Source organism: Silene latifolia, chromosome 2, assembly GCF_048544455.1.
Source record: "Silene latifolia isolate original U9 population chromosome 2, ASM4854445v1, whole genome shotgun sequence".
In the NCBI taxonomy this organism is placed as follows: Eukaryota; Viridiplantae; Streptophyta; class Magnoliopsida; order Caryophyllales; family Caryophyllaceae; genus Silene; species Silene latifolia.
Window position 1 is genome coordinate 191,496,782 of NC_133527.1, and position 27,966 is coordinate 191,524,747.

At 36.7% G+C, this 27,966-nt stretch overlaps 5 protein-coding genes across 8 annotated transcripts in view; 3 read left to right on the forward strand and 2 right to left on the reverse strand.

Moving 5' to 3' along the window:
- Positions 1–391: 391 nt before the first annotated feature.
- On the reverse strand, positions 392–8,660 carry LOC141644032 (oligoribonuclease). Its single transcript, XM_074453446.1, has 9 exons — positions 8,327–8,660; positions 7,932–8,029; positions 5,425–5,559; positions 4,065–4,141; positions 3,190–3,271; positions 2,948–3,003; positions 1,862–1,951; positions 988–1,078; positions 392–632 (listed from the first exon to the last, which is right to left on the reverse strand). Exons 2-9 carry the CDS (start codon positions 8,017–8,019, stop codon positions 514–516), a joined length of 738 nt encoding a protein of 245 aa, XP_074309547.1. The 5' UTR covers positions 8,020–8,029; positions 8,327–8,660; the 3' UTR covers positions 392–513.
- A 595-nt stretch (positions 8,661–9,255) lies between these two features.
- LOC141644033 (putative F-box/FBD/LRR-repeat protein At5g62970) lies at positions 9,256–13,515 on the forward strand. Its single transcript, XM_074453447.1, has 5 exons — positions 9,256–9,343; positions 10,918–10,981; positions 11,271–12,125; positions 12,258–12,404; positions 13,110–13,515. The coding sequence occupies exons 2-5, from the start codon at positions 10,955–10,957 to the stop codon at positions 13,500–13,502; spliced, it is 1,422 nt and encodes a 473-aa protein (XP_074309548.1). The 5' UTR covers positions 9,256–9,343; positions 10,918–10,954; the 3' UTR covers positions 13,503–13,515.
- A 549-nt stretch (positions 13,516–14,064) lies between these two features.
- The window catches only part of LOC141644049 (putative transmembrane ascorbate ferrireductase 4), a 150,835-nt gene continuing 136,933 nt past the window's right edge, over positions 14,065–27,966 (forward strand). Inside the window, exons 1-4 of one of the 2 annotated variants that reach the window (XR_012543876.1) lie at positions 14,065–14,293; positions 14,405–14,456; positions 14,645–14,841; positions 16,132–16,566. Coding sequence is in view for 1 of the 2 variants with exons in the window: in XM_074453463.1 (XP_074309564.1) it covers positions 14,147–14,293; positions 14,405–14,456; positions 14,645–14,841; positions 16,132–16,455 (720 nt within the window). In the remaining variant the exon portion in view is untranslated. Of the gene's footprint in view, positions 14,294–14,404; positions 14,457–14,644; positions 14,842–16,131; positions 16,782–27,966 lie in introns of those variants that run through there. The other variant, XM_074453463.1, reaches the window with a different exon arrangement.
- Positions 17,110–22,844, forward strand: LOC141644034 (uncharacterized). 2 transcript variants are annotated; one of them, XM_074453449.1, is made up of 12 exons: positions 17,152–17,533; positions 17,742–17,834; positions 18,524–18,694; positions 18,981–19,060; positions 19,984–20,072; positions 20,209–20,312; positions 20,388–20,457; positions 20,552–20,627; positions 20,728–20,842; positions 21,403–21,934; positions 22,384–22,487; positions 22,735–22,844. In XM_074453449.1, the coding sequence occupies exons 1-11, from the start codon at positions 17,260–17,262 to the stop codon at positions 22,469–22,471; spliced, it is 1,692 nt and encodes a 563-aa protein (XP_074309550.1). In that variant the 5' UTR covers positions 17,152–17,259; the 3' UTR covers positions 22,472–22,487; positions 22,735–22,844. The 2 variants fall into 2 exon arrangements, with proteins under 2 accessions (XP_074309549.1, XP_074309550.1); XM_074453448.1 differs by having other exon boundaries at positions 17,110–17,533; positions 22,384–22,844.
- On the reverse strand, positions 21,402–27,697 carry LOC141644035 (ATPase GET3D, chloroplastic). Of its 2 annotated transcripts, XM_074453450.1 has the most exons (8): positions 27,301–27,697; positions 25,594–25,737; positions 25,427–25,501; positions 25,133–25,326; positions 24,886–25,057; positions 23,697–24,116; positions 22,299–23,173; positions 21,402–21,958 (listed from the first exon to the last, which is right to left on the reverse strand). In XM_074453450.1, the coding sequence occupies exons 1-7, from the start codon at positions 27,628–27,630 to the stop codon at positions 23,042–23,044; spliced, it is 1,467 nt and encodes a 488-aa protein (XP_074309551.1). In that variant the 5' UTR covers positions 27,631–27,697; the 3' UTR covers positions 21,402–21,958; positions 22,299–23,041. The 2 variants fall into 2 exon arrangements, with proteins under 2 accessions (XP_074309551.1, XP_074309552.1); XM_074453451.1 differs by lacking the exon at positions 21,402–21,958 and having other exon boundaries at positions 22,858–23,173; positions 25,592–25,737; positions 27,301–27,555.

Here is a 27,966-nt window from a genome sequence, read left to right on the forward strand (position 1 = left end):
CACTAGTCGTCTCTTTTGTCATGAGACGACTTTAGTTTTAGTTTTATTAGATTTATGGTTTGCTTTTATCTTACGAACTGTTCGATGTAATTTTAGTAGGATTGCTTATGCTATAGCTGCGTCTATAGCCTAAGACAGCAATCTTTTTCACTCTGACCAAAAAAAAAAAAAAACTCCATCGTTAGTTAGAACTTAAATCCTTCATCCCAATCATGTGTTTACTTTTGATTACAAAATTGAAGCGCATGAGCCAAATGACGGTTATACGGATTGTGGATTCCAAAATTATACCTATTATATGCATGGTTTGTGTGTTTTCAGTTTTCACCTGTTCATCTTTCTTAATTGTATTGTTGCTTGATTCATGCACTATTGTTTTGCGGGGTGTTCATTTAGAAGTAAATCAAAGACGATATATATCTTCTTCTGAAATAATGAAAGCGTTTGCTAGGTCGATAGGTGAATCTATTTCAAGTTAATATACACGGTTACAGCTACAAAAGCAGTGATACATCATTTCTTAGGTGGTTTAATAAAGATGTTTTCCCGGAAATACTTCAGTTCCATAATGCTCTCTCTGATATCCTCCCTAGCCCGGTGTTTCTGCTCCTTTGCTGGTGCCTTTTTGTGAGCTGTATTGACGAAGGCCAAAAACGAATAAGAACTACATGATACACATAATATAGTATCACACAAGGGTAAGGGCCGCTAAAACGAAAGAAATACTGCCAAAAAGTATCACTAAATCTATGTACTGATAATAGTTTACGCAATTCATTTTAGTCCCATCTCAAGTCTCAACAGAGTTTATTTTCAGGCATGTTTAGTGCGGTGGATAATGATTATATATTATTTTAAATAGAGCATCGAGAGCAAATTTGTTTTTCTCTGCGACGTAAACAAGATTGTAGATTAAAAAAAATGGACCAACATTGAAAAAACAACATAAAACTGATACACGTAGGCTATACAGGTATAGACGTTTACCTCTAGGATACCACCGGATGCATAAAGCTTTTATGGTGCTGACATCCACAAGAACGTGGGAGAAAATGCTCGCCAAATCCGGCATATATTTCTGCATAACGAGGTAGTTTAGCAAGGAAAACGCCTAGCTCTTTTTCAAAGCAAATAAAATACAAGCAAACGTAGACTTCCATCAACAGATCACCGTATGGACCCCATATTAAAGTAACAACTGCATTTTGAGGCAACATCAGGCATATTTACGGCATGATGACAGAGTTTCAGATCAAGACTAAATGAGGTGGTTTCATGTCCTATTGAATAATTAAAAGCAAAAAAAATTGACTCCCAAAATTACTTGTCCAAAGCACATGGAACAGCGCTAGCAACTGGATTTCAACATTAAGCACTATGGTACCTCTAACTGAGCTTTCAAATATTAAACAATCAACTCTAGAATAAGTGTTTTCATTTCTCCTAAAGGTATACTTGTTTGTATCGAAAAGTAACATGACTGCAGTCCAGCATATTTAGCGACACAAACTTCCTAATACAATCCAACAAGGAACACAGTATGACGTCTGTCAATCATATATAGGCATCCATATAGTATGGTGTTTAATAACATGTCCCATCTAGCAAAAGACGCAAAAGAAAGGCAGGGAACGCATCCTTGCAAAAACTTTTCATGTTTGTGTTTGCGTTACCCACATAACTACCCTCCAATTGTCTCAGAAGGTCAACATGAACACTCTGTGTGGCGCTGTGGCTGGGATGGATTCAGAAAATAGTGACTAATTGTGTTGTACTGTTGTTTATTAAAATTAAAAAAAAAAAAAAAAAAAAAAAAAAAAAAAAAAAAAAAAAAAAAAGGAGAGAAATAAATTTAACAAACCTTGAGAAATATAAAATCTACATATATGGAGTTTCCAGCGAGAAGAGGTCTATGAGTTGTGCCAACGTGTTTCTTTACAAAACTTATAACCTGCATAATACCAGTAAAAAGAACATTACGTATGCTTCTAAAAGATAATGCATACATCTGGAACTCTGGAAGCATGGCAAAAAAGAATTAGTCGGGTAAAATGGGTGGTGATTCTGTAGAAGGAGGTTTAATAACATTGTTTACTGTTTCACTCAAAATGAACCTTATTACAGGAATAGCAGCTACTATTTTAAGTACATACATAGCGAGTCTACCAGAGATAAGTATACACTATGTCAAAATTAAGTAACACAGACCCGTCATACGTCCTCCTGCATACCCCTGATTAGGGGTGAGCAAAAATATACAATACGGTTTTATAATACGGATACCATACGATATACGGTTTGAGTTATACGGATTTCCGTATATACGATAAGAAAATACGTATATACGATACAGTTTTATAAAAACCGTACCGTATCTGGGTCGGGCAAAAACAAAACCGTATATACGGTTTCTGACACGGTTTCAAGTTTTTGTATAAAAAAAATTAAAAAAATGCAAAGTTCCTCTTTCAACTCCACTCTATTAATGTTTTTTACGACTTTTTTACTACTTTATCTCAATAAACAAAAAATCAGGCATTTATAAGAGGTGGTCATGTTAGAACTAATTATTAGCCCTTGAATAATTACAATGTTTAATTGGGCATTTGTCACCAAACCGTATCCGTATATACGGATACCGTATACACGGATTTTCCGGGTACCCGAAAACCGTATATATGGTTAAATCGTATCGGATCCGTATAGTGATTTTTGCGATTTTTAAAACCGTGTACCCGATACGGTTTTCAAAACCGTATCGGGTACACGGTTTTGCTCACCCCTACCCCTGATTGACATGTACTTTAACATCTCCCTGGAGACTATGCAATATTTTTCTCCAGGGAGCTTCTGGCTAAAGTAAACAAAGCAAAATGCTAAAAACACATGCTCAATTTAATTTTACCCACAAAGCAAAATGCTTAAACGACATACTCAATTTACCCACCTGTTTCTCAGCTTCGCTTTCACTAACTGTACTCTCAAGAACCTCTTTTGTCAGGCCTACAATAAATATTAACTCAGTCACTATTCCCACAAAAAAGCTGTTAGACCCAATTATAATCTTGAGTTAAAGGGCGTAAGAAGGCAAAATACACAGTAAATACAGAAGACAGACTCCACAAATTCGGCAGCATTTTGTATTGCGCCAAAGAAAATGAAGCAAAGGATATACTCCGAATTTCTTACCACTAGCAGCGTGATGATTTTGACACCATTCATTCATCCTGTCTAAGCATTCTTGTGATTGATGGATAACCAAATCTGGACCCTGGATACAGAAATATGAAACAAAGGAAATCCTTATAATATTAAAAACAAGTTGCAGCACATACAATTAAAAAATGTCACCAACAGCAGAGTTAATAGGAATTTTAGCAAATGCTAATATTGATAATAATTAAAAAAGTGAGCCTATAGCAAGAAGCCCAAGGCTCACTGATGCACAAATCAAAACGCTTTGTTCCTTTCTGCAGTGACTTGTGATAAGGAGCAGCGAGCGAAACACACTACTACACAATTTAATAATTTCACTTTGATATTTCCTTCTCTTTGGAACATTATCATTAGTGAAAGGAATTTGAAAATAAAGATCTGTGCAAAAACAGCATGTGCGCCTGTCATTACAAGCCCTGGGCCCCTTGATGCCTCTGTCCACCTCGGGATTTTTAAAACCAACGATACAATGCATGTGAAGAGATCAAATACACAACACAATAAGAATGCCTCTCATATGGGTACTTCCTTAGATTGGTTCACTAACAGCCCCAATTTCTTATTACAAAATTGTTTCTCAACTGACCCAATGATTCACACCAGCACTGTAAGTTGTATTCTTCTAGAAATAGCCACAAAAATCAAAAAGATATTAAAATGCACAACTGGTGATTTGAAAAAAAAATAGAAACCACTCTACCTATTACCTAATGGGTAAGAGGTTTCGTTGGCAGTGTTCAATTAACAAGAGCACGGAACAATGATCAGGTTCTTCATAGTATACTTATAACTTATCAAGGAAGAAGTTCAAGGAATGTATAGAAACTTAAAGATACATTTGAACTCACCTCTACAGATTTAGACAAACTGCCATCAGTTATTATACATGCTATTTCTACTATTCTATCGACTTCAATGTTTAAACCTGCATAAAAAATAACGAGCATGATGATGATGATAAAAATAAGCTGTAAATTAATGGTATTCATACTTTAATAATTGAATTGAATAATAATTGAATTGAATAATGAGTATCAATGGACATAAAATACATCTGACGGGGATACGCATGTGACATCAACAAACAAGACCTTTGGAAATCAACTGTCAGACACTTGCCAGTAGCTGGCTCTTCAATCAGACAAAAGAACATGCTTCTATTTTTACGCAGATAGCTTTGCAAAAAAAAACACTAGATAAACTTTCCTGTCCTTTAATTGAAATATAAAAATAAATATATAAACACTAGATAAGCCACAAAATCATCTTTTTGGGATGTAAGAGCATACACAAATGAACATCTAAACAAATACCTTTACAAGTTTGTTAAAAAAAGTCAGGAACTTAAATTTATTCAATTGGTTACAAAATCCAGTAAAAAAGACTGAAGATGCTAAAAGTAGAAAAAAGACTACTTGGCTCCACCGAGCAACAATTAAAACTTGTCGTGTGAAGACTTCTTTGAAGCTAAAATAATATAGAAGCCAAATATACGGGCAAAATAAGGCCACTTAGACTTGCGTTGTGCTATTCGTTTATTACTGGAGCTCCAGTTTCGACACAAGACACGCATCTGTCATTTTGTCTGTTACCGCGTAGTTTTTACAGAAGTTTGCAAAGCAGATTCTAAAACTGTGTAATCTAAAAGTTAATAATAGAGGCTTTGACACCCAATTCGGACTATGGACCTGCAAACACGAACCAGGGTGCCCATAACAAGTCGTTTTACTGCAACCCAACTTGGCATACAACTCTACAGATGAAAGCAAAAAAGAATGGCAAAAAGAGAGATAATAAGACTACAAGAAGTATAAAATAGGAAGGTCTTATAGTAATATATTATGTATGGAAAATGATTCACGTTATCAAATGAATGTAACTGTCTTCACTTCAACAGCTTTTCACTTTCTTCTAGACCATTTTTTTTATTTGAACTTTGTATTCATTATTTCATTACTACCTGGTTACCATCTTGTATAGTTCACTTTTTAATGAGTTCAGAATCGTATTAGCCTATTAAATACTTTTTTATTCCTTGCATGATCAGAGTTTTACTCGCGTCTTATGCAGACATATGGTAGATTGGACCTATAAAAGCTGTAAGCACCGATTTTTTGACATAGAAAACAAAGAAAACTCCAATTTTACAGGTAACCAAAACATCTCCACTAGAGCACCAAAATTTTGAGATGCATAACAAGAATTTACCGGTCATCTCCAAGTCAATCCAAACAAGAGGTAACCTAAACTCTGATGCTGGAGCACTGAGCTTTTCATCCTTGTTATTCCCATTTTCTGCGGCTAACTTGTCACTTGAACTTTTACCATTAGAATTGCTTGTCCCTGCGCCAAAAAGAAAAAGAAAAAAAGAAAATCATAACGATTTCTCTGCAAAATAACTGCTAACGGTTCTGACAGCAGTCTCGTCATAGTATTTCACATGTAAGTCATGTTTGAAAGGCTGAAGGGAAAAAAACATCAAAAATATTGTCAACGGCTAAATCTCAACAACAGTGTCCAAGGAAAATCATTTACGAGAGACCTTCGCCATCTTATCAAACAACAAAGAGCAGACAATATCTCCACAACAAAAAAAAAGCAGTAATAAAAGATCGGATCATAAGTTCAAATTTTTAGCCTCGGAGCAAGGCTCAAGATATGTGAACACTGGAGTACAAGAGCCACCAACCTCCCTCTTCGTCTTACAAATGACAGTATATCATTCACAAAGTATTATACCCTGTAATCCTTTTCCTTTTGATATTCCATCTTGTTCCTTCAAGGCTTCAATGCAAAATGTTTACATTAGTCACAGCTACTACTTGTGTTCAAGATTCAGGATAACAATTGCTTGGGATTCATTTAATAGTTGGGACAACATGGAATTAAGGTAGCCCAATCTATGTGGATTTCAACTTGTGCTCAAGATTCAGGATAACAATTGCTTGGGAGTTGGGATTCATTTAAGAGTTGGGACAACACGGAATTAAAATAGCCCACCCATATCTATGTGGATTCAGCATGGAGAGGGTATGGTAAACATCGTGAAGAAAAATCAGCTGAAATGATCAATATGAAAAATTGGCACCCCAATCACGTACGTAATTTTAAAATTCAGGTAGAAGGAAACACAATTCGTCTGATCGTTAATCTGAATATGTTGCACTCACACACTTTCAAGAGAGAGAGGACAAACTGGCCCACAACAAACCAAAGAAAAATAAAAATGACTCCTGCTCAGAATATCGGAGAGAACCGAAAAAAATGAAAGATGTTCCCAAATATTTAGTGCGCAATTAAAATTGGAAAAAAAAAGCACATGTTTCTTTCCATATTCACCATACATATAAAGTGATAGTCTTGAAGGGAGGGAGGGGGAGAAGTTGGTAGCGACTACAAGAACTAAACAAATTTGAAAAGCAGCACATCCCTCAGAAACGCCAAGATTCCACATGGTGTCAAAGACACATAGTTCCTCAACCTTTGCAGCAACCCTGTGATGCAAAGGGAGCCCTACGTTCACATGACTGATGTATAAATACATTCAGATTACTAAATGTCTCATCATAGGGATGTAACAAAGGCTTGACCTTCTAAATTTTTCGGGGAATAACCACTACAAGATCAACACTAGTAGTGATGTTATTGACTTCTTACACTTTGCCAATGACAGCACACAAGGACTTGCCAAAATATGAGCTCGCACACGCTGTAAACTATAAAAAACACAAAACAGTATGTCATCAACAAACTCGGTGCGTCTAATAACGAGACAATTTACAACTGGTGCCTGGTACAACAGCATACATAGCTCTATAAGGGTGATTACGCAGCAAAACAAGGAAGTTGGTAGAACTTTAGAATCTCTTCATATTTCATGTAAGATCTATCTCATACAAAGAATAGCAATGGCCAAAATATGGCAATGTAAATAGGCTATTCAAAAATCATACAGTCAAAAGAACAGCGTCTTAGTTGGAAAATAATTTAGGTTGGTAAGCTTGAGTCACTATTTGAAAATTGAAACTGTTAATGTGAAGTTAACGGTGTTAAAAAAAACGATTTTCACTTAATTACCTTAGGAAATGCAACTCACTCATACATTCTCCTAATCAACTAATTCAACATAAGTACACAACCAATCCTTTTTTATGTAGATAAACACTCCCTGAAGTCCTGAACATCCATCTTATTAACGTGAGTACGTGACATAGAGTGTTGACCTAATGATGGGATGGTACACAATTTCCTTCAGTTTTTGGGGAATCCATGGTGCCATGGCTCACATAGAAAATTAGAAACCATGTCCATTTCAACCTACCGACTTTGATTATATACCTCAAATCCCAATTCCACCTACTTTAGTTGGTAGATTATTAATAATAATAAAAATTAGACGGTCTTCCCAACAATGTTGATTGTTCAGGCAGCTCTACCTCTATTTCCATTAAAATCGTGAATACGCCCATGACTGTAGCCAAATTCACATTTCTCATTCTTAATCTTAACTATCCAAATAATCAAAAACATGCCCAACAACCACATGATCAGCATCCCACTAATCACATTTAGTAATTGCTACAGCAACCAAGAATTCAAGCTACTATGGATAATAATAAAACTGAAGAACAGCAAAAACAAAATTCTATAAATGGCAAGAAACAACACCTAACTCAACCATACAGGGCAATTTATAAATCAAGAAGGAGCTATACCAGCATCGGAAGTCGAAGCCAAACTACTTGGACTATCACCATCCTCAAGCCCTAACACCGAAAACGCATTCGAAAGATAGTCCACCATTTTTACGCATCTGTTCACAATAAATCATGTAATTACGACAAATTCATACAGCGCGAACTTTGATCAAATATCTTAAGAGCTAAATCAACAAAAATGATTAATTCTCACTATCTTGTGGAATTATACTACTCCGTAACCAATTCTTACTTGTGTCGGTCACAAGTTGTGAAGGCGATCACAACCGATTTAAATAATGTTAAAAAGGAAAGAGAGTTCTAAGGCGTCACAAACTTGTGACCGTCACAAGCAAGACTTGTAAAAATATTATGGATTAACGAATTGGAGAAGAGTATAGTTGAAGAAATACCAGTACGCAAATCGATGCGCCACCGCGGAGAAATCAAGGTATCGGCGGCGAAGAATGGAGAAGGGGGAAGAACACGGGACTATAATTAGGGTTTCCGATAAAGATGACCGTTGATTGTCGATTAGATTTTCAGTTGGGGTTTTTAGGGTGAAAGCCCACTAGACCACCTAATTTTTTTTTATAAGAAAATAATTAGATTGATCCTCTAAGATATATAAAATCATTCTTTCGAATGAGTGAGGAGAGTTGAAATTACCGATTTTCAAAACACCTCGAAATAGTTGGACATGAATGTCCAATAAGAAGCCATTAAATCGGCAACCTTGTTGGTTTCACGAAATGACATGAATGTGTTGTAGGATTTATATCATGTTGCTTTCTATATTTTTTTTTTTTTTGGTACTAATGTTGCTTTCTATATATGGTGCGTTATTAACTCTTACTTAACTAACTGAATCAACTTATATAAGTATATAACACGAAATTACCGCTTAACCTAACACCTTGTCTCACATCAAGGAATAGAGGTGACCAACATTATATTTGAAAAAATAGTTAAAAAATTATTATTTTTAGTACTTTAAATTACAAATACAATTACAAAAACCAATTTTATATAAATTTCAAAATATTTAATAGTAACAAAATGATTATTAAAAAACTTTATTTTAAAAATTATGTCAATATAATTAATGTAAACATTGAATATGATTAATATATTAATTTTAAATATGTTTACATTTTAAAAATTTATTTGTTGATTAAAAAAATTGTAAGAAAAAGATTAGAAACTGATTTTTGACCGGTATATATACCATCACAAAATTGCCATAACCCAATCTATAGGTGTATTTAACCCGACTTGGGGACCCGACCCCCAACCCGACTTGGTTTCCTAAAAACCAAAACGGTGTAGGAACTAGGAAAACATCACTCCTTTTTTAACTTGCACCAAATATTAATCAAACTTCACCCCTTCGCTGCAATTGATGATCGCTCCATTAATCTGTTAGACAGGTATACTTCAGATTCAGTTAGTATAATTCATGTAACAATCAAATTATCAAAGTCTTTCTTGCTTAAGACCGTCTTAACCTCCTTTATCTTAATCGGGTGTGAGAGTGGTCTTAGCTAAGAGTTAAGACGGTCTTAAATAAAAATTGGTGAAATGCGTGATGCTACTTCCCCTTATTACCCTAATTTTAGTAGTTTCTAGAGAATTCAATGCTTATTTGTTTGTATTTACGATTCTCTGATTCACTTCTTCAAAGTTAGTATGTTTATTCATGCTTCTTGTTTTTCCTTGTATAATTTTGTGGCTTTTGTGTGTTTTTTTCTATATAATGCTGCGATAGTGATGATTGATGAATAACTGTATGAATTACTATTAAAGTTTGCAGGTTTACATTAGCTTAGCTTTGATATCATGCTCTCGATCTCAATTAGTATTAAACTCTGCGTTTCTACTTAAATTTAGCTGTGATATCATGCTCTCGATCTCAACTAATATTAAAGTTTGCGTCTTTACTTAAATTTTAGCTTTGAAATCATGCTTTGGGTCTCAATGACTCAATTATAGATTAAAGTTTGCGTCTTTACTTAATATAGTTTTGAAATTATCCTCTGGGTCTCAATTATAGATCACAGTTTGCGTCTTTCCTTAATTTTAGTTTCAAAATCATGCTGTGGGTCTCAACTATAGATTACAGTTTGCGTCTTTACATAATGTTAGTTTTGAAATCTTGCTCTGGGTCTCAACTATAGATTGAATTTTGCGTCTTTACTTAAATTTAGATTTGAAATCATGCTCTGGATCTCAATTATAGATTAAAGTTTGCGTCTTTACATAATTTTAGCTTTGAAATTATGCTCTTAATTTCAGTTCCCGAAATTTTTCCACAAATCTGAAATCTCCGTTTCCTCATCGAACATGGTTTGAAAATTTCCCCATTACCGTATTTCTTTAAAGTAAAAAACTTTTTAAAATTTTTGGATTGCCTTAAGGGTAAGTAGGTAATAATATATTTTAGCTAGCAGTGTCTAGCTTGACTTTCCCTGAAAAATTCTCTTCCCCCCCCCCCCCCCGAAGGACCGTCCTTCTTACACCTAAAGGAAATCCACCAAATGGAATATTATAAAAGCTTAGGTGTAAGGAGGACGGTCCTCCCGGAGGACACAGGAATTTCTCATGCTTTATTTGCTCCCTTTTATAAATTCTGAGCCTTTTGTGTGGTTTGTTTTGTTTTCTCGATAATACGAGGAGGGTTGATAGTGAAGACTTCATGCTAGTGTATTTTATGCCCTGTAATAGTATTTCTTGATGCCATTCCATGCTCAATTTTGTATCATTACTTAATTTTAGCTTTAAAACAGTAATTCTAAAGCTATTAGTCTAATCTCCATGCCAACTTCACTCTTACATAAGTGTGTTTGCTTAATCTTTACCCATACAGTGGCAATATTGGTATTAAACATCACTAATGATCAACTTTTTTCCGTCTTTCTTACTTTACTATTCTGCCTTTTCCTTCAATAGAACACAGAAGTTGAGTTCCTGTAGACTGTTGTTAATTGTATTTGGCACCGAGCAGGCAAAGTTATTGGTGATAGGTTGCTTTGTCAAATTCTATGGCCACCCTTTTCTCAGCAGAAAGGGTATGTTTCGGCTTACCTTTTTTTATCCATGTTTTTTATTAATTGCTTACTCCAAAACTGTTTAAACACTTAAACTGAAGTTTAGAACATCAATCTCATATATGTAAAGTGCTAAACTTTTTCTCGATGATTTGCCAAAGCCAAAAGGATTTTTATTTTCACTTGAAGCGTCACATTAGCTATTAATGTGAATTATGGCACGCAGTGACAATCAGTTGATGTATGGAAAAGTGCTAACTTTCCAAAATTGGATTTTTTTATTGTGCTTTTATACAAGTCTGTGTTTCAGGATTGTGACTATGGCGAGGACCGTATTAGTGAACTGCCAGACGACATTCGTTTGACCTTTCTGTCTGCTATGGGGATGAAAGAGGCAGCGAAAACCAGCATTCTTTCCAAAGAATGGAGGTACCTTTGGGCCAAGCGGATTCATTTGGACTTTAATCATTTGATTCTACTCCCAGAGAGTAAACCAGATCCAAGCAATATTTATTCTTTTGTAGTTGAGCAAAAGAATAAGTATATAAATTGGATCAATCAAGTAGTGGATTTGCACTGTAGCCCATGTATCGACACATTCAGAGTTGCCTTCAGATTTGATGCGAGCGATGCTCATCACATCGACAAATGGGTTAGATTTGCTCTATTGAAAAAAGTTCAGAACCTGGAGCTGAACTTGTTCTCTACGGAAGTTGTATACACTATAGGATTCGATGTTCTGAAGCAGTCAGTGTCTGTTGGTGATAACAGCATCAATTTCCTCAAATCCCTTTCTTTGACCAGCATTAATGTAACTGGAGATATTCTTGAATACTTATTGTCACGGTGTAGTCTCTTGGAAAAGCTATATGTTGAAGATTCACGAACACTTGTGAGATTGAAGGTTGCCGGTTTATCTGGCAAGTTGAAGCAGTTGGCAATACGTTGTTGCGAGAATTTAGAAAAACTTGAGATTGATGCCACCAATCTCATATATTTTGAATATTTCCCTATAAATGCTTGTACTAATTTAGTGTTCACGAGCATGCCGGTGGTGTTCATTGAAGCAAGTTTTGGTGGGAACTGTGTTGGTTTTGATAACACAATCGTTCGCGATATCTCACACATTGCTGCACAGATCTCCAAGCTTTCCTTCAATCTGATGGTCAGTATTTTTTCCTGTTTTGGTGGTTACTCGTAATTTATGCATCATGAAGTTGAGTTTAGACCCGTGTTTTGGGCCACTATTAACCAAAAAGATTTTAGTAGCTTACGGTGATCCTTTTCCGTGACTTAGAATTGTGAGATCCCTACTGGAGTTCTGCCCTCTTTCTGCAATCTAAAGCAGTTGAATTTGCTAGTTGATGGCGATGTGGTGTTTGACCTTGTAGCCATAACACACTTTTTGAAGGCATGCCCATTGCTGCGCGGATTTAAGTTGGAGGTAATAGTCTACTTGCAAGTTAATATTGTTGTATCATCATCTTAAAGTTGCTCTCTAATCCTTGAATGTTGTGTCGGACACGTGTACTGGTTCTTGAAGTGAAGTTGAACTCAGTTGAAGTAACATAGATGATTTCCTGTCTTTCACTTTCTTGCAAGCGATTGATTCAAGGATGTTTACTCCAAAATGTTAGTGAGTAGGGGTGGGCATAATCCGGTCCGGACCGGAAAAATGGACCGGAATCTAGTGGACCGGAACCGGAATTAAAAATTCTGGTCCGGTCTCCGGTCCACCATTTTCTAAGATTCCGGTTTCCGGTCCGGGACCGGTATTTTCCGGTCCAGAACGGTTTGGACCGGAATTCTCAAAAATATAGATATTTGCAATTTTTTTCTTAAAATTATATTTTTAATCCGGTCTGATGGACCGGAATTTGTAAAAGTGGGCATGTAATGACAAATTCCGGTCCAACCGGTCCGGTCTTGGTCCGGAATTTTTCATGTCCGGTCCCGGTTCATGATTTTTGTCGATTTCAGTTCCGGTCCGATCCGGTCCGGTTTTGGACCGGTTCCCAGCCCTAGTTGTGAGAAAATGGCTATGTTGCTTGAGTTGGTGAATCAATTATTTGACGATTGTTAACGATTCAGAGTTCAAGTCGATTTCTTTGGCTTTGCATTGCAATTAAACAGATTTTTAATCTCGCAGATTGCGTGGCTTAGTGACAATGATGATCCGTGGAGGGAGGCTTATGAGCTGCAGAAAGTGGACCTATCTAGCGGGAATGCAATACGAGATAATGTCGAGTTTGAGAAGGTGTTTGGGTGGGCGTACTTTGAAGCAATGGAAGACAGAGAGCTAGAGCGGACAACTCATCCAAATCTTAAAGTAGTGGAGGTAGTTGGGTTTAACGGCTGCAATGCGGACGTTGATCTAATACTTTTTCTCGTGGTTTTCGCGTGTAATCTTGAGACCATAATATGCGACCCTAAACGTTGTTTTTGTGATCGTACGGTTGTTGAGGTTATTGAAGCCTCCAAAAGTCGGGCTGCTAAACTTAGGAATCTTATTCCACCTAAGATCAGACTGGTTATTAACTAAGAGCTTGTTTGGATGACGGTGTTTTTGGAGCGAAAGGGGAGATGAGTAAAGGGAAATTAAAGCCACATTTTCTTAGTTCTCGTGCGGAGTGGAGGAAGTATATATTATTAAATTTGAAAAACGCATCTCGTGTGTTTATCGAGTACAGTTTTGTGTGATACTTTATTCTCCATTAATTCCACTTTTATTGTCCTCTTTCTTCTAAAAGATTCTAATTAATTACGGTAAATAGGTGAATTACCACTTTCTCTATTAAAATGAAGCATATATTACTCAACCCAATTTCATTTTTCGTAATAAATTAGCACAACCTATGCAACGCGCAACTACCACCACCAGTCACTACCGAATACTCGAAGAGGGAGTAATAAGATCTCCTCCTCAATATTCACGCTTTATTATAATATATTAAAGGGTTTTTCTAACGCAGAGGGAGTAATAAGACCTCCTCCTCAATATTCACGCTTTATTATAATATATTAAAGGGTTTTTCTAACGCACGTGTATTAAATTAGCTGAGAAACATTTTACTACAAAATGTCAAAATGTGTGACTATTAAAATCTACACTGTAACAAAAAAAAAAAAGTCTCCACTCAGTCCAATTCCCTCAAAACATTTTAAATTAAAAAAAAAACTGGAGAAATGTCATCATCTTCCACATTTATAATCCTTACATTTGCTAGAATTTCAGCTGCATTAGTTGCACTTCTTGTTCTTACATGGGCTCTTACTTTCAAGACCAGCTTTACTCCTCACTCTCCCTTTTCTCAACAAAAGTTCATTTATAATGTAACTATACCCACTCCCTCTTCATTCCCATTTCATAGAATAAAACCGTCTTCCAGTATGAGACCGTCTTACACTTTGAGCTAATGGTGGTATTATTTTTTTTATTACCAGGTGTTGCATCCTTTGTTAATGGTTATTGGGTTCATTATCATTAGTGGAGAAGGTAATAGCTAAAACTTTAAACTCCATATTTTGTTTCACAAATTATAATTTGTTGTTAATATACGAGTTATCTTTTTACACAGTAGGACCGTCTCATAGAATAATTACTGATTTTGTTTTATTGTGCAATGTTTAATGCAAATTGAGGGAAAATATTAATGGGTTTTTGTTAATTTTTATGAATGTTAGCAATATTGGTACATAGATGGATGCCAGGATCAAGAAATGTGAAGAAAACAGTGCATTTGGGAATGCAAGGAGTGGCATTGAGTTGTGGAGTATTTGGGATTTGGACTAAATTTTATGGAAATAATGGGATTGTTGCTAATTTCTACAGCTTACATTCTTGGATGGGTTTGTTTTGTGTCTTCCTCTTCACTATTCAGGTATTAATACTCTCTACTATACCGATTTTGTTTAGTAAAACTAGCTGAAAAGTTGTCAAATAGAGCAATATTCGACAGTCTATTAACATTCTAATAACGACCTTGATAATATAATGCATTTGACATTTGCATTGTAAATTTCATTTTATTTTTGGAAAAATCATAATGAATGTGGATTATGGATTGAACAACTTTAGTGCTGCATATGGGTGAGTTGCTACTTGCTAGAGACAAGGGACTAGTGAGTAGTGAGTAGTGAGTAGTGGTCCAGTTGAACAGTTTCACACTTTTATGATTAAGATGCCGGCCACAACACTCCTTAGTCTTTACTCTTGGTATCCTAAGGATACAAAAGCAGTTTTGTCTTGGGCTGGGAATTACACGTCCATCTCGGTCAATTTCTTTTTTTGGGTGTTTTAAGTCAATAGTTTACGTTTCTGTTTTGGGTATGTCGTTTTGCTCTCTACTTAATTTTTTATTAATATTAAAAGCAAGTCATCTCTCTTTATACCTTGGTCATTGTGTATGGAGTACTCCGTATCCTGCTGTGTATGTGTATGTGTATGTGTATGTGTATGTACATGTCGTATTGTTCTTCAAAAGATTAAAGTAATAACTTTGTATTTACTAGTATAGTTTGGTCTCAAACTCAATAATTCTGAATTGTTAATTGTATAGATGATTCTTTGCTTCCACGCACATCAAGAGGAGACACATGGGTTATTTAAGACCATTAAACACTTCAGTTCAGAGCTACTGTACTGTAATCCAAAAAATCTTCCAAATTGGGGTTGACTCATGCTCTTATCATGTAACATGTCTTGGGTAAAACAATAAAATAGTTACTCATTCCGTCTTAGTCAATTGTTTAAGTTTTGTATTCATTGTCAGGGATATTTTAATCAAAGGTAAACAAATGATGGGACAGGGCCATGAAAAGAGTAATTAGATATGTGGATTTTTAAGAAGCTAGAATGAACTCAACTTAAGCATCACTATAAACACAAATTCTCATTTGTGACGGACAGTCCGTCACAAGCTTGTGACAGGTCAAATATTACCCACTTGAGTAGGTAAAGATACACTTTATGATTCCCTAGACTTGTCTTATCTGCACTATAAAAACAGTGAAAATACTAATGTTAGTTTAATTTGGACAATCTGATTTTAATTTGGGTTCGCCTTGGGTCTAATTGTTAAATCGGATTTTAGTGATAATGATAAACATGCTTCTAATTGTTAAAAATTTTGCCTTCTGATTTTGTTAACGCATTCGAGTTAATGATGCAGTGGATAATGGGTTTTCTAAGCTTCTGGCACAGAGGAGAGGCGCGGAGAGCAAGAATGACGATTCTGCCTTGGCATGTTTTCGTAGGCCTATACACATACGGTTTAGCTGTTGTCACAGCAGAAACAGGTCTGCTTGAGAAACTAACCTTTATACAAACTACGAGAAACGTTTCAAGACACGGTTCAGAGTCGGTCCTAGTCAATGGTCTTGGACTAGGACTTGCACTACTCAGCGGTGCTGTCATTTTGGGTGCTATTTCACCCAGACCACAACAGTACGTAACGAGTTCAGCTAAGCTCCGATACTCAAATGACAAATACTAGCTACGCGTAGTTACTCCGTACTTCAGAACTTCTTGTGAAAGATTCCAAAAGTTATTGTATCTACTAAGTACTAATGAAGTTATTGATTTAGAAGTAACAATTAGAAAACATGTTAGGGTTGGACTGTTGGATTAATAAATTTATGTAAAATGTAGAAATGTAGATTTCTTTTTTAACAAAAAATGATTTGTTTTTAAGAATTTAGGTCTATTGATTGTAGGATTGTATCTGTATGTATGAATGTCAGCACTCAGCAATAATGCAATGTAGCAATATTTGTTTCAGATTACTATTAAAATGACAATTAATATCCTATTCAATGTTTACATATGTTGGTTCTTTCATTTTGAGGTAATTTTTAAACCGGAGTGACATTTATCTTTTGAAATATATACGAGTTTTGTCCGAGTTAAAATTATACTCCGTACAAGTATTTGAGTATTTTTTTACTTGAAAATCGTTGTTTCTCGTAACATTTCTTGAATGTCAATAAACATCGATAAAGAATATCAATCAATTATCGAGTGAATCAATTACTCTATAGAGAAATGCGAAATCTTAACCCTGGGTCGGATTAAAGTTGGTCTAGCCAACAACCAACCCGACCTGTGGTCACCTCTATCCATGAGTCGAGTTGGTCAGTTTGATCGTGTCGAATTTAATTTAGAGGTTAATATATTTAATTTTGTTGAGTCCAAGTTTGAATAATATTTGGCAAGTTGGCAACAAAGCCACACTGCCAGTCACCAGTCATAAGTCATAACAAACCTCCCCTTCAACGACCCTCAAAAGTATCAATCGACGATGTTCACAACGCTGATCCCTCACCCTTACACATCACTTTCTCTCCTCACCCACCACCACCACCGTCACAACCGCCGTAACTCACTCTCCTCTCGCCGCCGTCGCCTTAACACAATCCTCTCCAATTTCTCACTCCGCCGTTCCACCACCTTCCTCCGCCGCCCTTCCGCCGTCGCCGATGCCTTAACTTGGATTTCCGACGATGACCGCCTCGCCGCCGATCACTTTCGCGGATGGTTTCAGACTCCCCGCCCCCCTTCCTCCGAACCCTCAGGTATCCTCCTTACATCTTCATATTGCATTTCTAATTTAATTATGAATTTTATTCTTAATTCCCATGTTTATTAGCCTAGTGGTTAAGACGGAGTTATCCCGATTCCCGAATTCCCTTCCCATTGGTGCTGGCCTTGTTGTAGCACATTTGATGGCAAAAATGATTGCTGGAGGTTTGATGCGGATTTCTGTTGGTGTGTACTGTGTAGGAGGAGCATATCAAAGATTTTTGGTTGTCGGTGTCGGAACTTCGGTTGTTCTTCTGCTTGCTGTTCTAGCTCGCTTTTCAATTACCGTCAAGGGTAACACTTTTCTTTAGCTTTACTTTATTCCTTTCTTTCTTTGTTGTTTATTTGAGTGTATTGTTTACAATTGCTTGGTTTTCAATGGAGTCAAAGGCTCATTATTGCTATTGGTTCTCGATTACTCCCTCTGTCCCGGTCATTTGTTGTCCTCTTTCATTTTTGGGTGTCTCAGTCATTTGTTGTTCTTTCTATTTTAGGAATGAATTTGATGAGTAATTTGATTATTCACACTCAATTTATTCTACTTATCATTTAGTAATTGGCCCCCTCCCCTTTCCTTGGTCTTTGTGCCAAAACCAAAGGACAACAAATGACCAGGACAGAGGGAGTACAATGGAATAAGTCACAGTGACTCATTGTATTGGTTGAGCTTCTTTTTATTACTAAGTAGAATGATGAAGCTTTCATTTTGCTTCATCTAGAAGCAACCTTTCTATGTTCCGAATACCAACCTCCCTTACCTCGTAATTTGTAGGACCCCTTGAGAGTTGAGGCACTTGCGTAATGCTCTTTTTATTGTTTGCATTTGGTTGGCTTGATATGATGAATTGAGTTGGACTTACTAGTTTAATGTTAGGCAGTAATTACAGGCTCCAGGACCATCTGATATGAATATCCGGATATTGGTGGTTTGTTTAAAGGTTTTACTGCTTTAAATTTATGTTTTTTTTCTTTTTTCTTTACAGGATTTAGATTGCCATTATGGAGTTCATCTTCTAGTTTGACAGTGCCTGTTACGGTTGTCGCTGAAGAAACCGGAGCAGTTGATTATGATGCTGCTACTAGTGAACAACATGCGGTATCTGAGACGGACGAGATCGAATCCCCTGCCGTGGTTACTGAGCCTGTGATATCAGGTAGTTACTACTCATACTATAGCATAACAAATATCTTCAATGCTACATTCTTTTGTTCGACACTTTTTTTCCCAGTCAAGATGGTGAGGATGAGGAAGGAACTTCCACGTAGGGGCAGTTAGTTGAAGTTAACGATTTACTAAGAGGGATTTTATTATCCGGAGTGGGTTCTATTTGGTTTGGTTTAGCAAAATGTTCTTGTATAAGTTTATTTGTCATTAAGCCTACTCTAAGGCAGAGAAACGAAGAAATCCTATAAATAATAAATAGAAATTTTATTTTTCAGAAAAACCCCAGTCTCGTATCATTACCGTCGCTCTGGATTCCACTCAGCAAGAAGCTGTGCATATGTTGAAGAAATTGAAGGTTTGTTTTCAGGAATATTTTTTTTCACATGCTTGCCACCTTTGTTATATTTGATTCTTAGATATGGTGGGTACGAGGCTTTGTTAGCAGTTGCTTTTACATTTTTGTTTTACTATTCTTATAACAGGTTGTTTGTTTACTCTATTACTTAGGGGTTAGGTAACTTAAACAATGTACGAGTGATGATATTAATTTGTAAAGTTCATGCAGATAAAGGGTCATTTTGTTGGTTTCCAAAAAGTCCACTTTGTATGACTAACATGGTTTTTCCCTTTGCAACCTCGATTTTTCACTTTGGTTGTTTTTCACATGTCCTTACGACACTCCTGTCATGATAGGCCAAAAATATGGAATTTTTTTAAATCACCCCCATGTATGGCTCTCAGACTTTATCCCTGTTCAATACTTCGAGCGGTGTCTGACTGACATGGGTTTCACATTCTGGGATAGTAATTTTTTCACATTCTCATCTCCAGCAACCATAGGAACTTCATCTTTACCATTTGTGCAGCTCATGGATTTTTTCCATTTTGGATACCGATTTAATTTTAATCTCGCCGTCTTCATCTGCACTTAGTATTTTCATCTGTCATGTTATTGAAGCACTGTTACAGTATTCTGCTGACTTGACAAGTTAATAGTTATTCTTATCAAGGACGTTATAGCATCATAATAAAAAGTTCTGTAGTTAGCATATTGCCTCTACGGCTCTATTGGCCCAGCCCACACCAATTTTTCTGCTAGGGTTTTTATTGCCTTGCATCGTATCAGTGGGGGTTCTTTTCCCTCTCTATTTCTCCTCCCAACTACTCTCCTTTTCTTCGTTTCGTGTAAAAAACTCAAGAGTGCCTGGTTCCTGTGCCTGCATGAAACTTGGTTTGAGTTCTGAGCATAGGTATCTGAAACGTGGTTAAGGTATGCAGATTATAGATGATGATGTCAAAGCTGATGAGCTCTGTACGCGTAGAGATTATGCAAGATGGTTAGTAAGAGCCAGTTCATTGTTGGAAAGGTACCTTACCATTTTCCCATTTACTCGCAGTTTTCTTTGCGTTGCTTTGAGACATCACAATATTATATGCTTACAAACTTTGCATCTCTATATTGCATGCTTCTATGCGTTTACTATACTTATCTTATATTTGTAGGAACCCGAAATACAAAATAAGTGCTGCAATAGCTCTTGGCGGGTCTTTCATATCTGCATATGAAGATGTGTCTCCCAGAGACCAAGATTTTAACTCTATTCAAGGTAATTATCAGGGCTAGACATTATGGTGCAAAACTACTTTTAATGCAAGAAATAACTGCTGTAACTGAATTTCAGCCCTAGCCGAAGCTGGTGTTGTGTCAAGCAAACTATCACCGAAACACTACTTCTATTTTTCTCCTGAAAGGTAATCATGGATCTAAGACTGAATGTCTGAATTACAAGAGGTCTGGTCCTTTATAGCTTTAAGCCTTTAACACATATATCTGTCAATATTGTAGATTTGTTTCACGGTGGGATCTCATAGATTGGAGAGCTCAGCTAGAGTATGATTTTGCTGCCTCAGAAAATCACGAGGTAGAAATATTTCAGATTTTTTTAGGTGATATGAAATTTTGGTGCTAGACACTGTTTCGCTGTCCCAACGCTCCCAAAGCCTGACTTTTTAACAGTCCAGATATTGAATCAAAAAATGAACCTACTAGATGTAAGGGAGATAAGCTCAGATGACGGGTCAGGACTTCTCATGGACATGATTGCTGGAGACAAGAGCATCCTCAGAAGAGTTTTTGGTTTGTTCCACCACCTTTGTTTCTCTCCTTTCTCCCACTACCCCTTCCGCCAAAAAAGATCGCTTTTATTGGTTGCAGCTGAACAAAAAAAAAATCTCATTTGTAGAGTCCCCATTTATACTTTGATGGTCAAACGATGTTTACTCTAACCTATTTTTTCTCACATTGTACAACAGTTGCACAGTTTCTAAAATGATTATGTGAAAGCAGTAGTTTTAACAAATCAAGGGTGGTGAATTTACATTGTTCTCTACTTATATGTGGATGTCAATTTTGACTATTTTTTTCCACAGTATACAATATTTACACAATTCTGATTTCTGAATGTTTTTTTTGACAACAGTACAATTCTGAAATGTTAAAATGTGAAAAATACTAGCTTTATGAATCAAACAAACGAAGTAATAAATTTACATTATCTCTCGTATATTTGGATAAATAAATGGTCAAAGTTAACATCAATCGACCCCAAAGTCAAATGGGACAGTAAACTTCAGAGGGAGGTGTTAGTTTACTTGATCTATGACTTTTTCAAAGGTTACAATATTCTACTGTTGCAGGACAAATTAGGCGGCTTCAACCAAACAAACCCTCAACAGTCGCCCAAGCGGCGGTTGCGCTTACAAGTGGTCGGATGACTGAAGCTATTCAGAATGAACTGTTGAGATTAGAAGCTGAGGAAACTTCTAGAATTGTTGCAAAAGAGGAAATTAAACAGGAGTTGCTAGATCGAGGGGACATAGAGCGGTATTGGGCTCAAAAGATGCAAGAGGAGAAAGCCCATGGCCTGGAGGTACAGCAGTTATACATGGATGCCATCAATATGTTGGAGAAGGAGAAAATAGCTCTGGAGAGTGCATTTAATGGATTTTCAAGGGAGAGAGCTGCTATCGACTGTCAGAAGCAACTTTTAAATCGCCTGAAAGAAGAAGTCAATGAAATGTCCGAGAAGCTTATATCAGAGAGGGCTCATCAACTAATTGAGGAAGAAAATGTTCAAAATCTTAGATACGAGTTGCGAATTAAGAACGAAGGAGTAGTTGATGCCAAGTCTGTGCTTGAGGCTGAGATAGAAGCTCTTCGGATTCTGAGGTATAACACAACTTTGCACTTTACCTGAAATTAGAGCTAAAGTTAGTACACCAGTAACAAAACTATAGGACAGGCAGCTGGTTTATTAGAAAGACTCTAGGTGTTTGAGGCGCCCGTATTTAATTTGGTCAAGCAAATTTAGACATCTTCTGATCATTTCGTCATTAAATTTGAGATTTTGATTAAGAAACTGCTGGAACATAATAGGATGTTCATGATGTTGCCGTCGTGGAGTCATGTTATTTGCGTCCTTGAAATCTCATTCTGTAACTTTCTATGTAACTATGTCAAATGCAGCATATCTACGAGATAGTAGATATTGTAAGTTCCAAGTTTTCAACAGCTAGTCTATTTGGAGGCAAACCTGTTCTTTATCTTCTTTTCTGTCAAGCTTGTTTAGAACAGTTTAGAATAGAGCTGATTACATATTTTCATATTTGTTGGTACAGATCCTGGATTGAAGATGAAGCAAGGAAAAGCAAAGCTCGGTCAAAGGTTCTTGAGGAGGTGGGACGGCGATGGAGATGTGAATTGTGATGGACAATATTGAGTGGTAGGACTAGCCAATCTCTGGTTTCCCATTTGATTGCATTTGTGTAATAACCTGTCTCTAGGAACCTGTACATTTTGTAACTGGATTGCGAGGGCTGGGCATGATCCCTCCTCGCTCCTTGTAGGCTGTCGCAAGTCTTAGTGTCCGAAAAAGTAAACTTCATTAAGGGCGTGTACACTGTATATAGGTCAGGCAATCTCGAGTATTAAGCACGACCTATTTGCCTGAAATAGTTTTCCTATTGCAGTTTGCTGAAGGTTTTGATGTAGAAAGCACAAATACATTCAAAGATCCGAGTTGTGTTCAATCACAAACCGGTGAAGATAGGTCAAAATATAAAAGTTGTGATTCCTTCCACTGGTTCTGTCAATTCTTGTTTGTTATTAATTTCATTAAAATAACTGGCATTCTGATTACATAAAAAATGCAATGAATCAAAATCTGCATTTATTTTCCAGCAATTCAGTGGTCATGCAGTCTCCCGGAACAGGGTGAAGCTCTCTTTAGTCTGTCAAATGTCTATGGCATTCTGATTACATACCTTCCTAACATCGTTACTTTAATGTAATTACAAGACTCCTGTCAGTAAACTTGGCACCTCCGACTTTGCCTTGTATTTCACGAGGTAGCCTTATTACCCTTCTCTGATCTCCAGCTTCCACCACCAGCTCACTCCCACCTCGATACTGCACATACCAAATCCGAAATTTTTGTCGGTCAAACACTCGTAATAAAGCTTGGAAAGGGATTTAACTAGAACACCGATCATCATGCATCAACTTGAGGAATAAAACCTACTGCCATGACTTGTATTCCTATGTTTCAACATTATTGCGACAAAAAACGGCCGAGTCCTATTATAAACGTTTGGTGCAGCTGCTTGTGCAATGTCATACTGCCTTTAAAAAAATTTCATGTTTTCGGTATAAAATCTCGTGCCTAACCGACATACCCGTGTTTGGATCTCAACTGAATCGGCAAAAAAGAAAAACTTGTGTGTTCCAAAGAACGCCAGATAGACGACATCGATTGGACTCAATATGGCCGAGAGTCACAGTTATTCGAAAAGTTGATAGATCACCATGCCATAGTTAAGAATTGCAAGACAGAGAAAGGAAAGAAAACAAAAAAGAGATCAAATATCTTAAACTAGTGAATGACGGATCTACCTCGTCGTGAACATTTAAATAGTAAGAGCAAAAAGCGTACCTGATAGAGCTTGATTTCTGACTTGTCAAAACCGGGCATGAATAAGACGATGCATCTTTTTGAGGGATCAAACTTGACTGATGATATAACATTCTTTGGCTTCTCCTTAGGCAGAGGAAGAAGACTTACTGCGTCCTTACTTTGAGTACTCGAAATAATCTGATCCCAATCCAAGGTCGAATGATACGGGATATTTGGAACCGAAGCAAATGGCAGAGGTGAGAAACTTCTTTTGACGCCTTCCATCAACTCTGAAGAAGGTTGTTGGGAACTTATGCCAAATACACCTGAAACATGTGCACCCGCTTGGATTGTACATCCCCAATAACGCAATGCAGTACTCACAGAGATGGGATTGCATGGATCTGCGACAATGTAGCAACCAAACTTTTGTGGATTTGCGAAGGCAGACGCTCCTTTCTGAAGACAGAGCACTAAAGCCATAATTGAAGAAACCTCAACAACATTTTTGCACACACAAAATTACTATAAAAGTTATTGTTTTTTTTTATGTCAGTTTTTACACAGTTAAAATCGTTTTAATCTTTATTCTCGATTTAAATTTTAAGTTTTTATAAAAGAAATCGGGACTCCGATTTTAAAACCTATAAACCTTAACTTTTGTATTATGTTTCACTCCCCCTTTTAGTTTTTCATTTTTCCCTTCTCTATTTTTTCCGCATTTTGAGGTGTGTGTTCACCCATGAACGGTTCTAAAGGATGATTCATGTCAGCCGACCCCAAATCATTTTGGGATTAAGGCTCTGATGTTGTTGTTGTTGTTAATACACAGTTCAATACTTCAATCTTCAATATCTCCTATAATTATGAATTATCTGAGGAAATTTTATAAACTTATACTCTTAGGGCTTGTTTGGATAGCAAAATAGGAGGGAAAGGGAGGGGAGGGGGATAGAGGGAAAGGAAAGGGAGGGGAGAGAAGGGGAGGGAGAATAGGAAGTGGTTGTTTGGATACATTTTCCCTACAAATCTTTCCTATGTTGGAGAGATTTTGATTGGCCTTGGAGAAAGGAAAATGAATCCCTCCAAATCTCTCCCCCTCCATTTCTCTTTACCAATATTTCTTATCCAAACAAAAGATTTTAAATCTCTTACTTTCCCTCCCTTTCCTTTCTCTCCAAATCTCTCAATCCAAACGAAGGTTAGTGTTGTATTTATCTTCTATTACCTCAAGAAGTTTCTCAAGAGATTCCCATATTTCGGTACTGAGCCGGCCATTAAAACTAGAGCTGCTACCACTTTCACTCATTGCCTCATCTACCAAACTTAACAAGGAGGGACCGATTAATCTTCCAATATCAGTATTTTCAGCTACGCTCCGTAGATGCTTAATGTACAACCTGCAATAAGAGAAGAATAAGCGAAAAAAATGACAGGAAAGTTCTGAGTGAAGTAGGGTCAACAAATCTCATCACCTTGAACTGTTTGCAGCACTCATCATTCGCAAAGTTTCCTCAGTGCTAACGCCGTCATATACAATAACATCAAACTTGTCCTTATATTTACTTTCAAAAGCTTTAACTCCCAGAAATCCCACAAACTTCTCAATAGCAAAAGCAGAAAAAATCGAATCCATTCCAGGAAGCACCCCAAGCTCTTCCCCGACAATCTAAGGACACAAGAATAACAAAATAGAAAACAGAAACATGAATGTTCGCACAAGAAACACTCTGCAGAGTAAGATTAAACTAAAATTTTTACATACCTACCCCTTCAAGAGCCCGTTGGGTGATATTTACACGTGCATCAGCTTTCTTTAGTTGCTTAAGAGGCTCAACAAGCATCTGTAATCATCGTAACCAAATCAGCTTGAGGCAGATGTGATAGTAGAACTTTCAGTTAGAAGAAAGCCATATAAAAGTAAGAATAAACACACTTTAGATGTTTCCAACCTAACAGCCGAGAGGTTGTCGCTACATACAACAGGATCTTTTCCAATTTTACAATTTAGAAGGTACTCAGCTGCGAAATCCTGGGAATGTGTAACCAAGCATGTGCTAAGCCCTGCTTTTGAATAATGCTGGTTATAGTTGGAAAAAAAGAAGAGAAAAAAGGCGTCAATTACACGTCGGAGACCATGTCAAGCTTCATTCCCAAATAGTAAGCAAGAAAAAAAATCCAATGAAATAAGTTCAGCAGACTGCCGTGAAATGCAACACCAAGTAATACAGAACTACCCTAATGTCTTAAGGGCTCCTGCAAATGGCAGGATAAGCGGGGTTGCGCTGTTCCAAATGACCCCATAATGAAACATGAATCGAGAATTGCACCAAAATATAAAAGTACAAAAGGACATTTATTTAATGCTCTCAGAAAAAGGATCAACCTTTCAAAACATCATTGCATGTTGGATAATGCCATTTTCAATTGTCAGATAGCTTAAAACATTAAGACGTTGCTTGGATACAAAACAATGGAGGGAAAGGGAGGGAGGCAAGGGGAAGGGGAGTGGAGGAAGAGAGTTTTCCCTCCAAATTATCCAATTTCGCTTAGCTCATCTCAAAATCCCCTACTTCCATTTTACTAACCAAACAAAGGGAATTCACTCCCCTCCATTTCCCTCCAAATCCCCCTATCCAAGCGCACCCTAAACGTATATTTAGTGATCTTGCTAACAAAAACAACTGCGAGTATGTAATCTTTCATTAAGTTGCAATGCTCATCAAAATTCACAAGCAACCAAAGCTAATTACAACTTGGTTACTTGATGGCTCAATGCAAACCCATTCTAAAGAAGGATCATTGGTACACTTCTTGACATAGCGCTCCCACTTTCCGATTCTCACCATTATCTCCTCTATATGATAACCCGTCACACTCCAACTGTTAATTTTTTACTTTTGATCTTAAGGGCACTTGTAAATTGTAATGTTGACGGGTTTCAAATCCATGTCATGAGTACCACACTCAACCACATCATCAATTAAGCTAATTGACATCTGCGTCATATTGCAATTGTGATTACACCAACCAAACACCTTAGCAGATTAAAGTTGAATGCACCAACTAATGCAAAAACCCTATTCAATTTCAACCTATGCAAACACCATCACACATTCATATTACTAGAGTTTCATTACAGTATCCTCGCGATTTCATTCAACTAAACATGGACTAAGATTAACTATCGATTTCGATACATGACAAAACAAGATCATTTACCAAACGACTCCCTCCGTCCCTGTCAATTGTTATCCTTTAGTTTTGGCACAAATACCAAGGAAAGAGGAGGAGGCTAATTACCAAATGACAAGTGGAACAAATTGAGTGTGAATAATCAAATTGTTCATTAAGTTCATTCTTAAAATAGTAAGGATAACAACTCACTAAGACACCCAAATATGGAAAAGGACAACAAATGACCGGGGAGTAATATCTAACCTAAATCAATACCCCACCAAAAAATTCCGGTTATTCATTAGCAATTACATACCTGAAACAAAATAGTGTCACCAATACAATAAATAAATAATCTCTTAATTTCAATGATTTGTTTACCTTCTTTATTCTTTGTGACGGGTATTTTAATCAAACGTAAACAAATGATTGAGACGGAGGGAGTATTATCGGAAAGTGGGCTAACCTGTGCAGCAAAGACAGCAGCAGTGGTCTTACCAGAACCTCCTTTACCCAAAAAAGTTACTAACTTTGACGATTTTTCAGAGGAATTTTGGGTACTAGATGAAGCTGCAATGATCAAATTTCGAGATTTTACCCTTGTTGTTCTTATTCTTCTTCCTCTAATTTGTGTAGTGAAATTTAATGATGGATTAAATGCAAGAGAATGTATGGAGGAAGTAAGACAAGCCGCCATTTTTATGGAGCTACTCGTAGCTGTATTAATGGCGGTTTGATTTAGTTTACAATGTGTGCTTAATTTCTTATATGTGAATATTTGTTGTTGGATTGACATAATCTTTGTATGGTCCTTGATGATTGCCCAATTTTAAGTGAAAGTTGAGCTTGGGGAAACACCCAAGCGAATTGGGGTCGAGCTTAGACCGAGCTGAAGTAGGTGGACGGTTTTTCTGCTAAATAAGATGTATTGAACTCACGATTCATTAGTAAAGAGTACTTTATAAATTTTATGAATGGTTTCGTGCTGGACTGAATCCGAGTTTGTCGACCATATCGGGTCTGGTTTTAGACCAATAACTAACATTTTCGACTATAAATACTCCCTCCCATCCATCCTTTTTTTCCCCTTTGAAGTGGGCACGGAGATTAAGGGTGGGGAGTATAATATTGA

Coding starts and splice junctions, on each gene's coding strand:
- LOC141644032 (XM_074453446.1), bottom strand. CDS start 8,019: ATGGTGGACTATCTTTCGAATGCGTTTTCGGTGTTAGGGCTTGAGGAT. Junction 3,272..4,064: donor GTTTGTCTAAATCTGTAGAG/GTGAGTTCAAAT, acceptor TTCTGTATCCAG/GGTCCAGATTTGGTTATCCA. Junction 633..987: donor CATCCGGTGGTATCCTAGAG/GTAAACGTCTAT, acceptor TCGTCAATACAG/CTCACAAAAAGGCACCAGCA.
- LOC141644033 (XM_074453447.1), top strand. CDS start 10,955: ATGGCCACCCTTTTCTCAGCAGAAAGG. Junction 12,126..12,257: donor AGCTTTCCTTCAATCTGATG/GTCAGTATTTTT, acceptor TCCGTGACTTAG/AATTGTGAGATCCCTACTGG. Junction 12,405..13,109: donor TGCGCGGATTTAAGTTGGAG/GTAATAGTCTAC, acceptor TTAATCTCGCAG/ATTGCGTGGCTTAGTGACAA.
- LOC141644034 (XM_074453448.1), top strand. CDS start 17,260: ATGTTCACAACGCTGATCCCTCACCCTTACACATCACTTTCTCTCCTC. Junction 17,534..17,741: donor CCCTTCCTCCGAACCCTCAG/GTATCCTCCTTA, acceptor TGTACTGTGTAG/GAGGAGCATATCAAAGATTT. Junction 21,935..22,383: donor GAAGCTCTTCGGATTCTGAG/GTATAACACAAC, acceptor TTGTTGGTACAG/ATCCTGGATTGAAGATGAAG.
- LOC141644035 (XM_074453450.1), bottom strand. CDS start 27,630: ATGTCAATCCAACAACAAATATTCACATATAAGAAATTAAGCACACAT. Junction 25,502..25,593: donor TTAGGTTGGAAACATCTAAA/GTGTGTTTATTC, acceptor CGATGATTACAG/ATGCTTGTTGAGCCTCTTAA. Junction 25,327..25,426: donor CCCAACGGGCTCTTGAAGGG/GTAGGTATGTAA, acceptor TTGTGTCCTTAG/ATTGTCGGGGAAGAGCTTGG.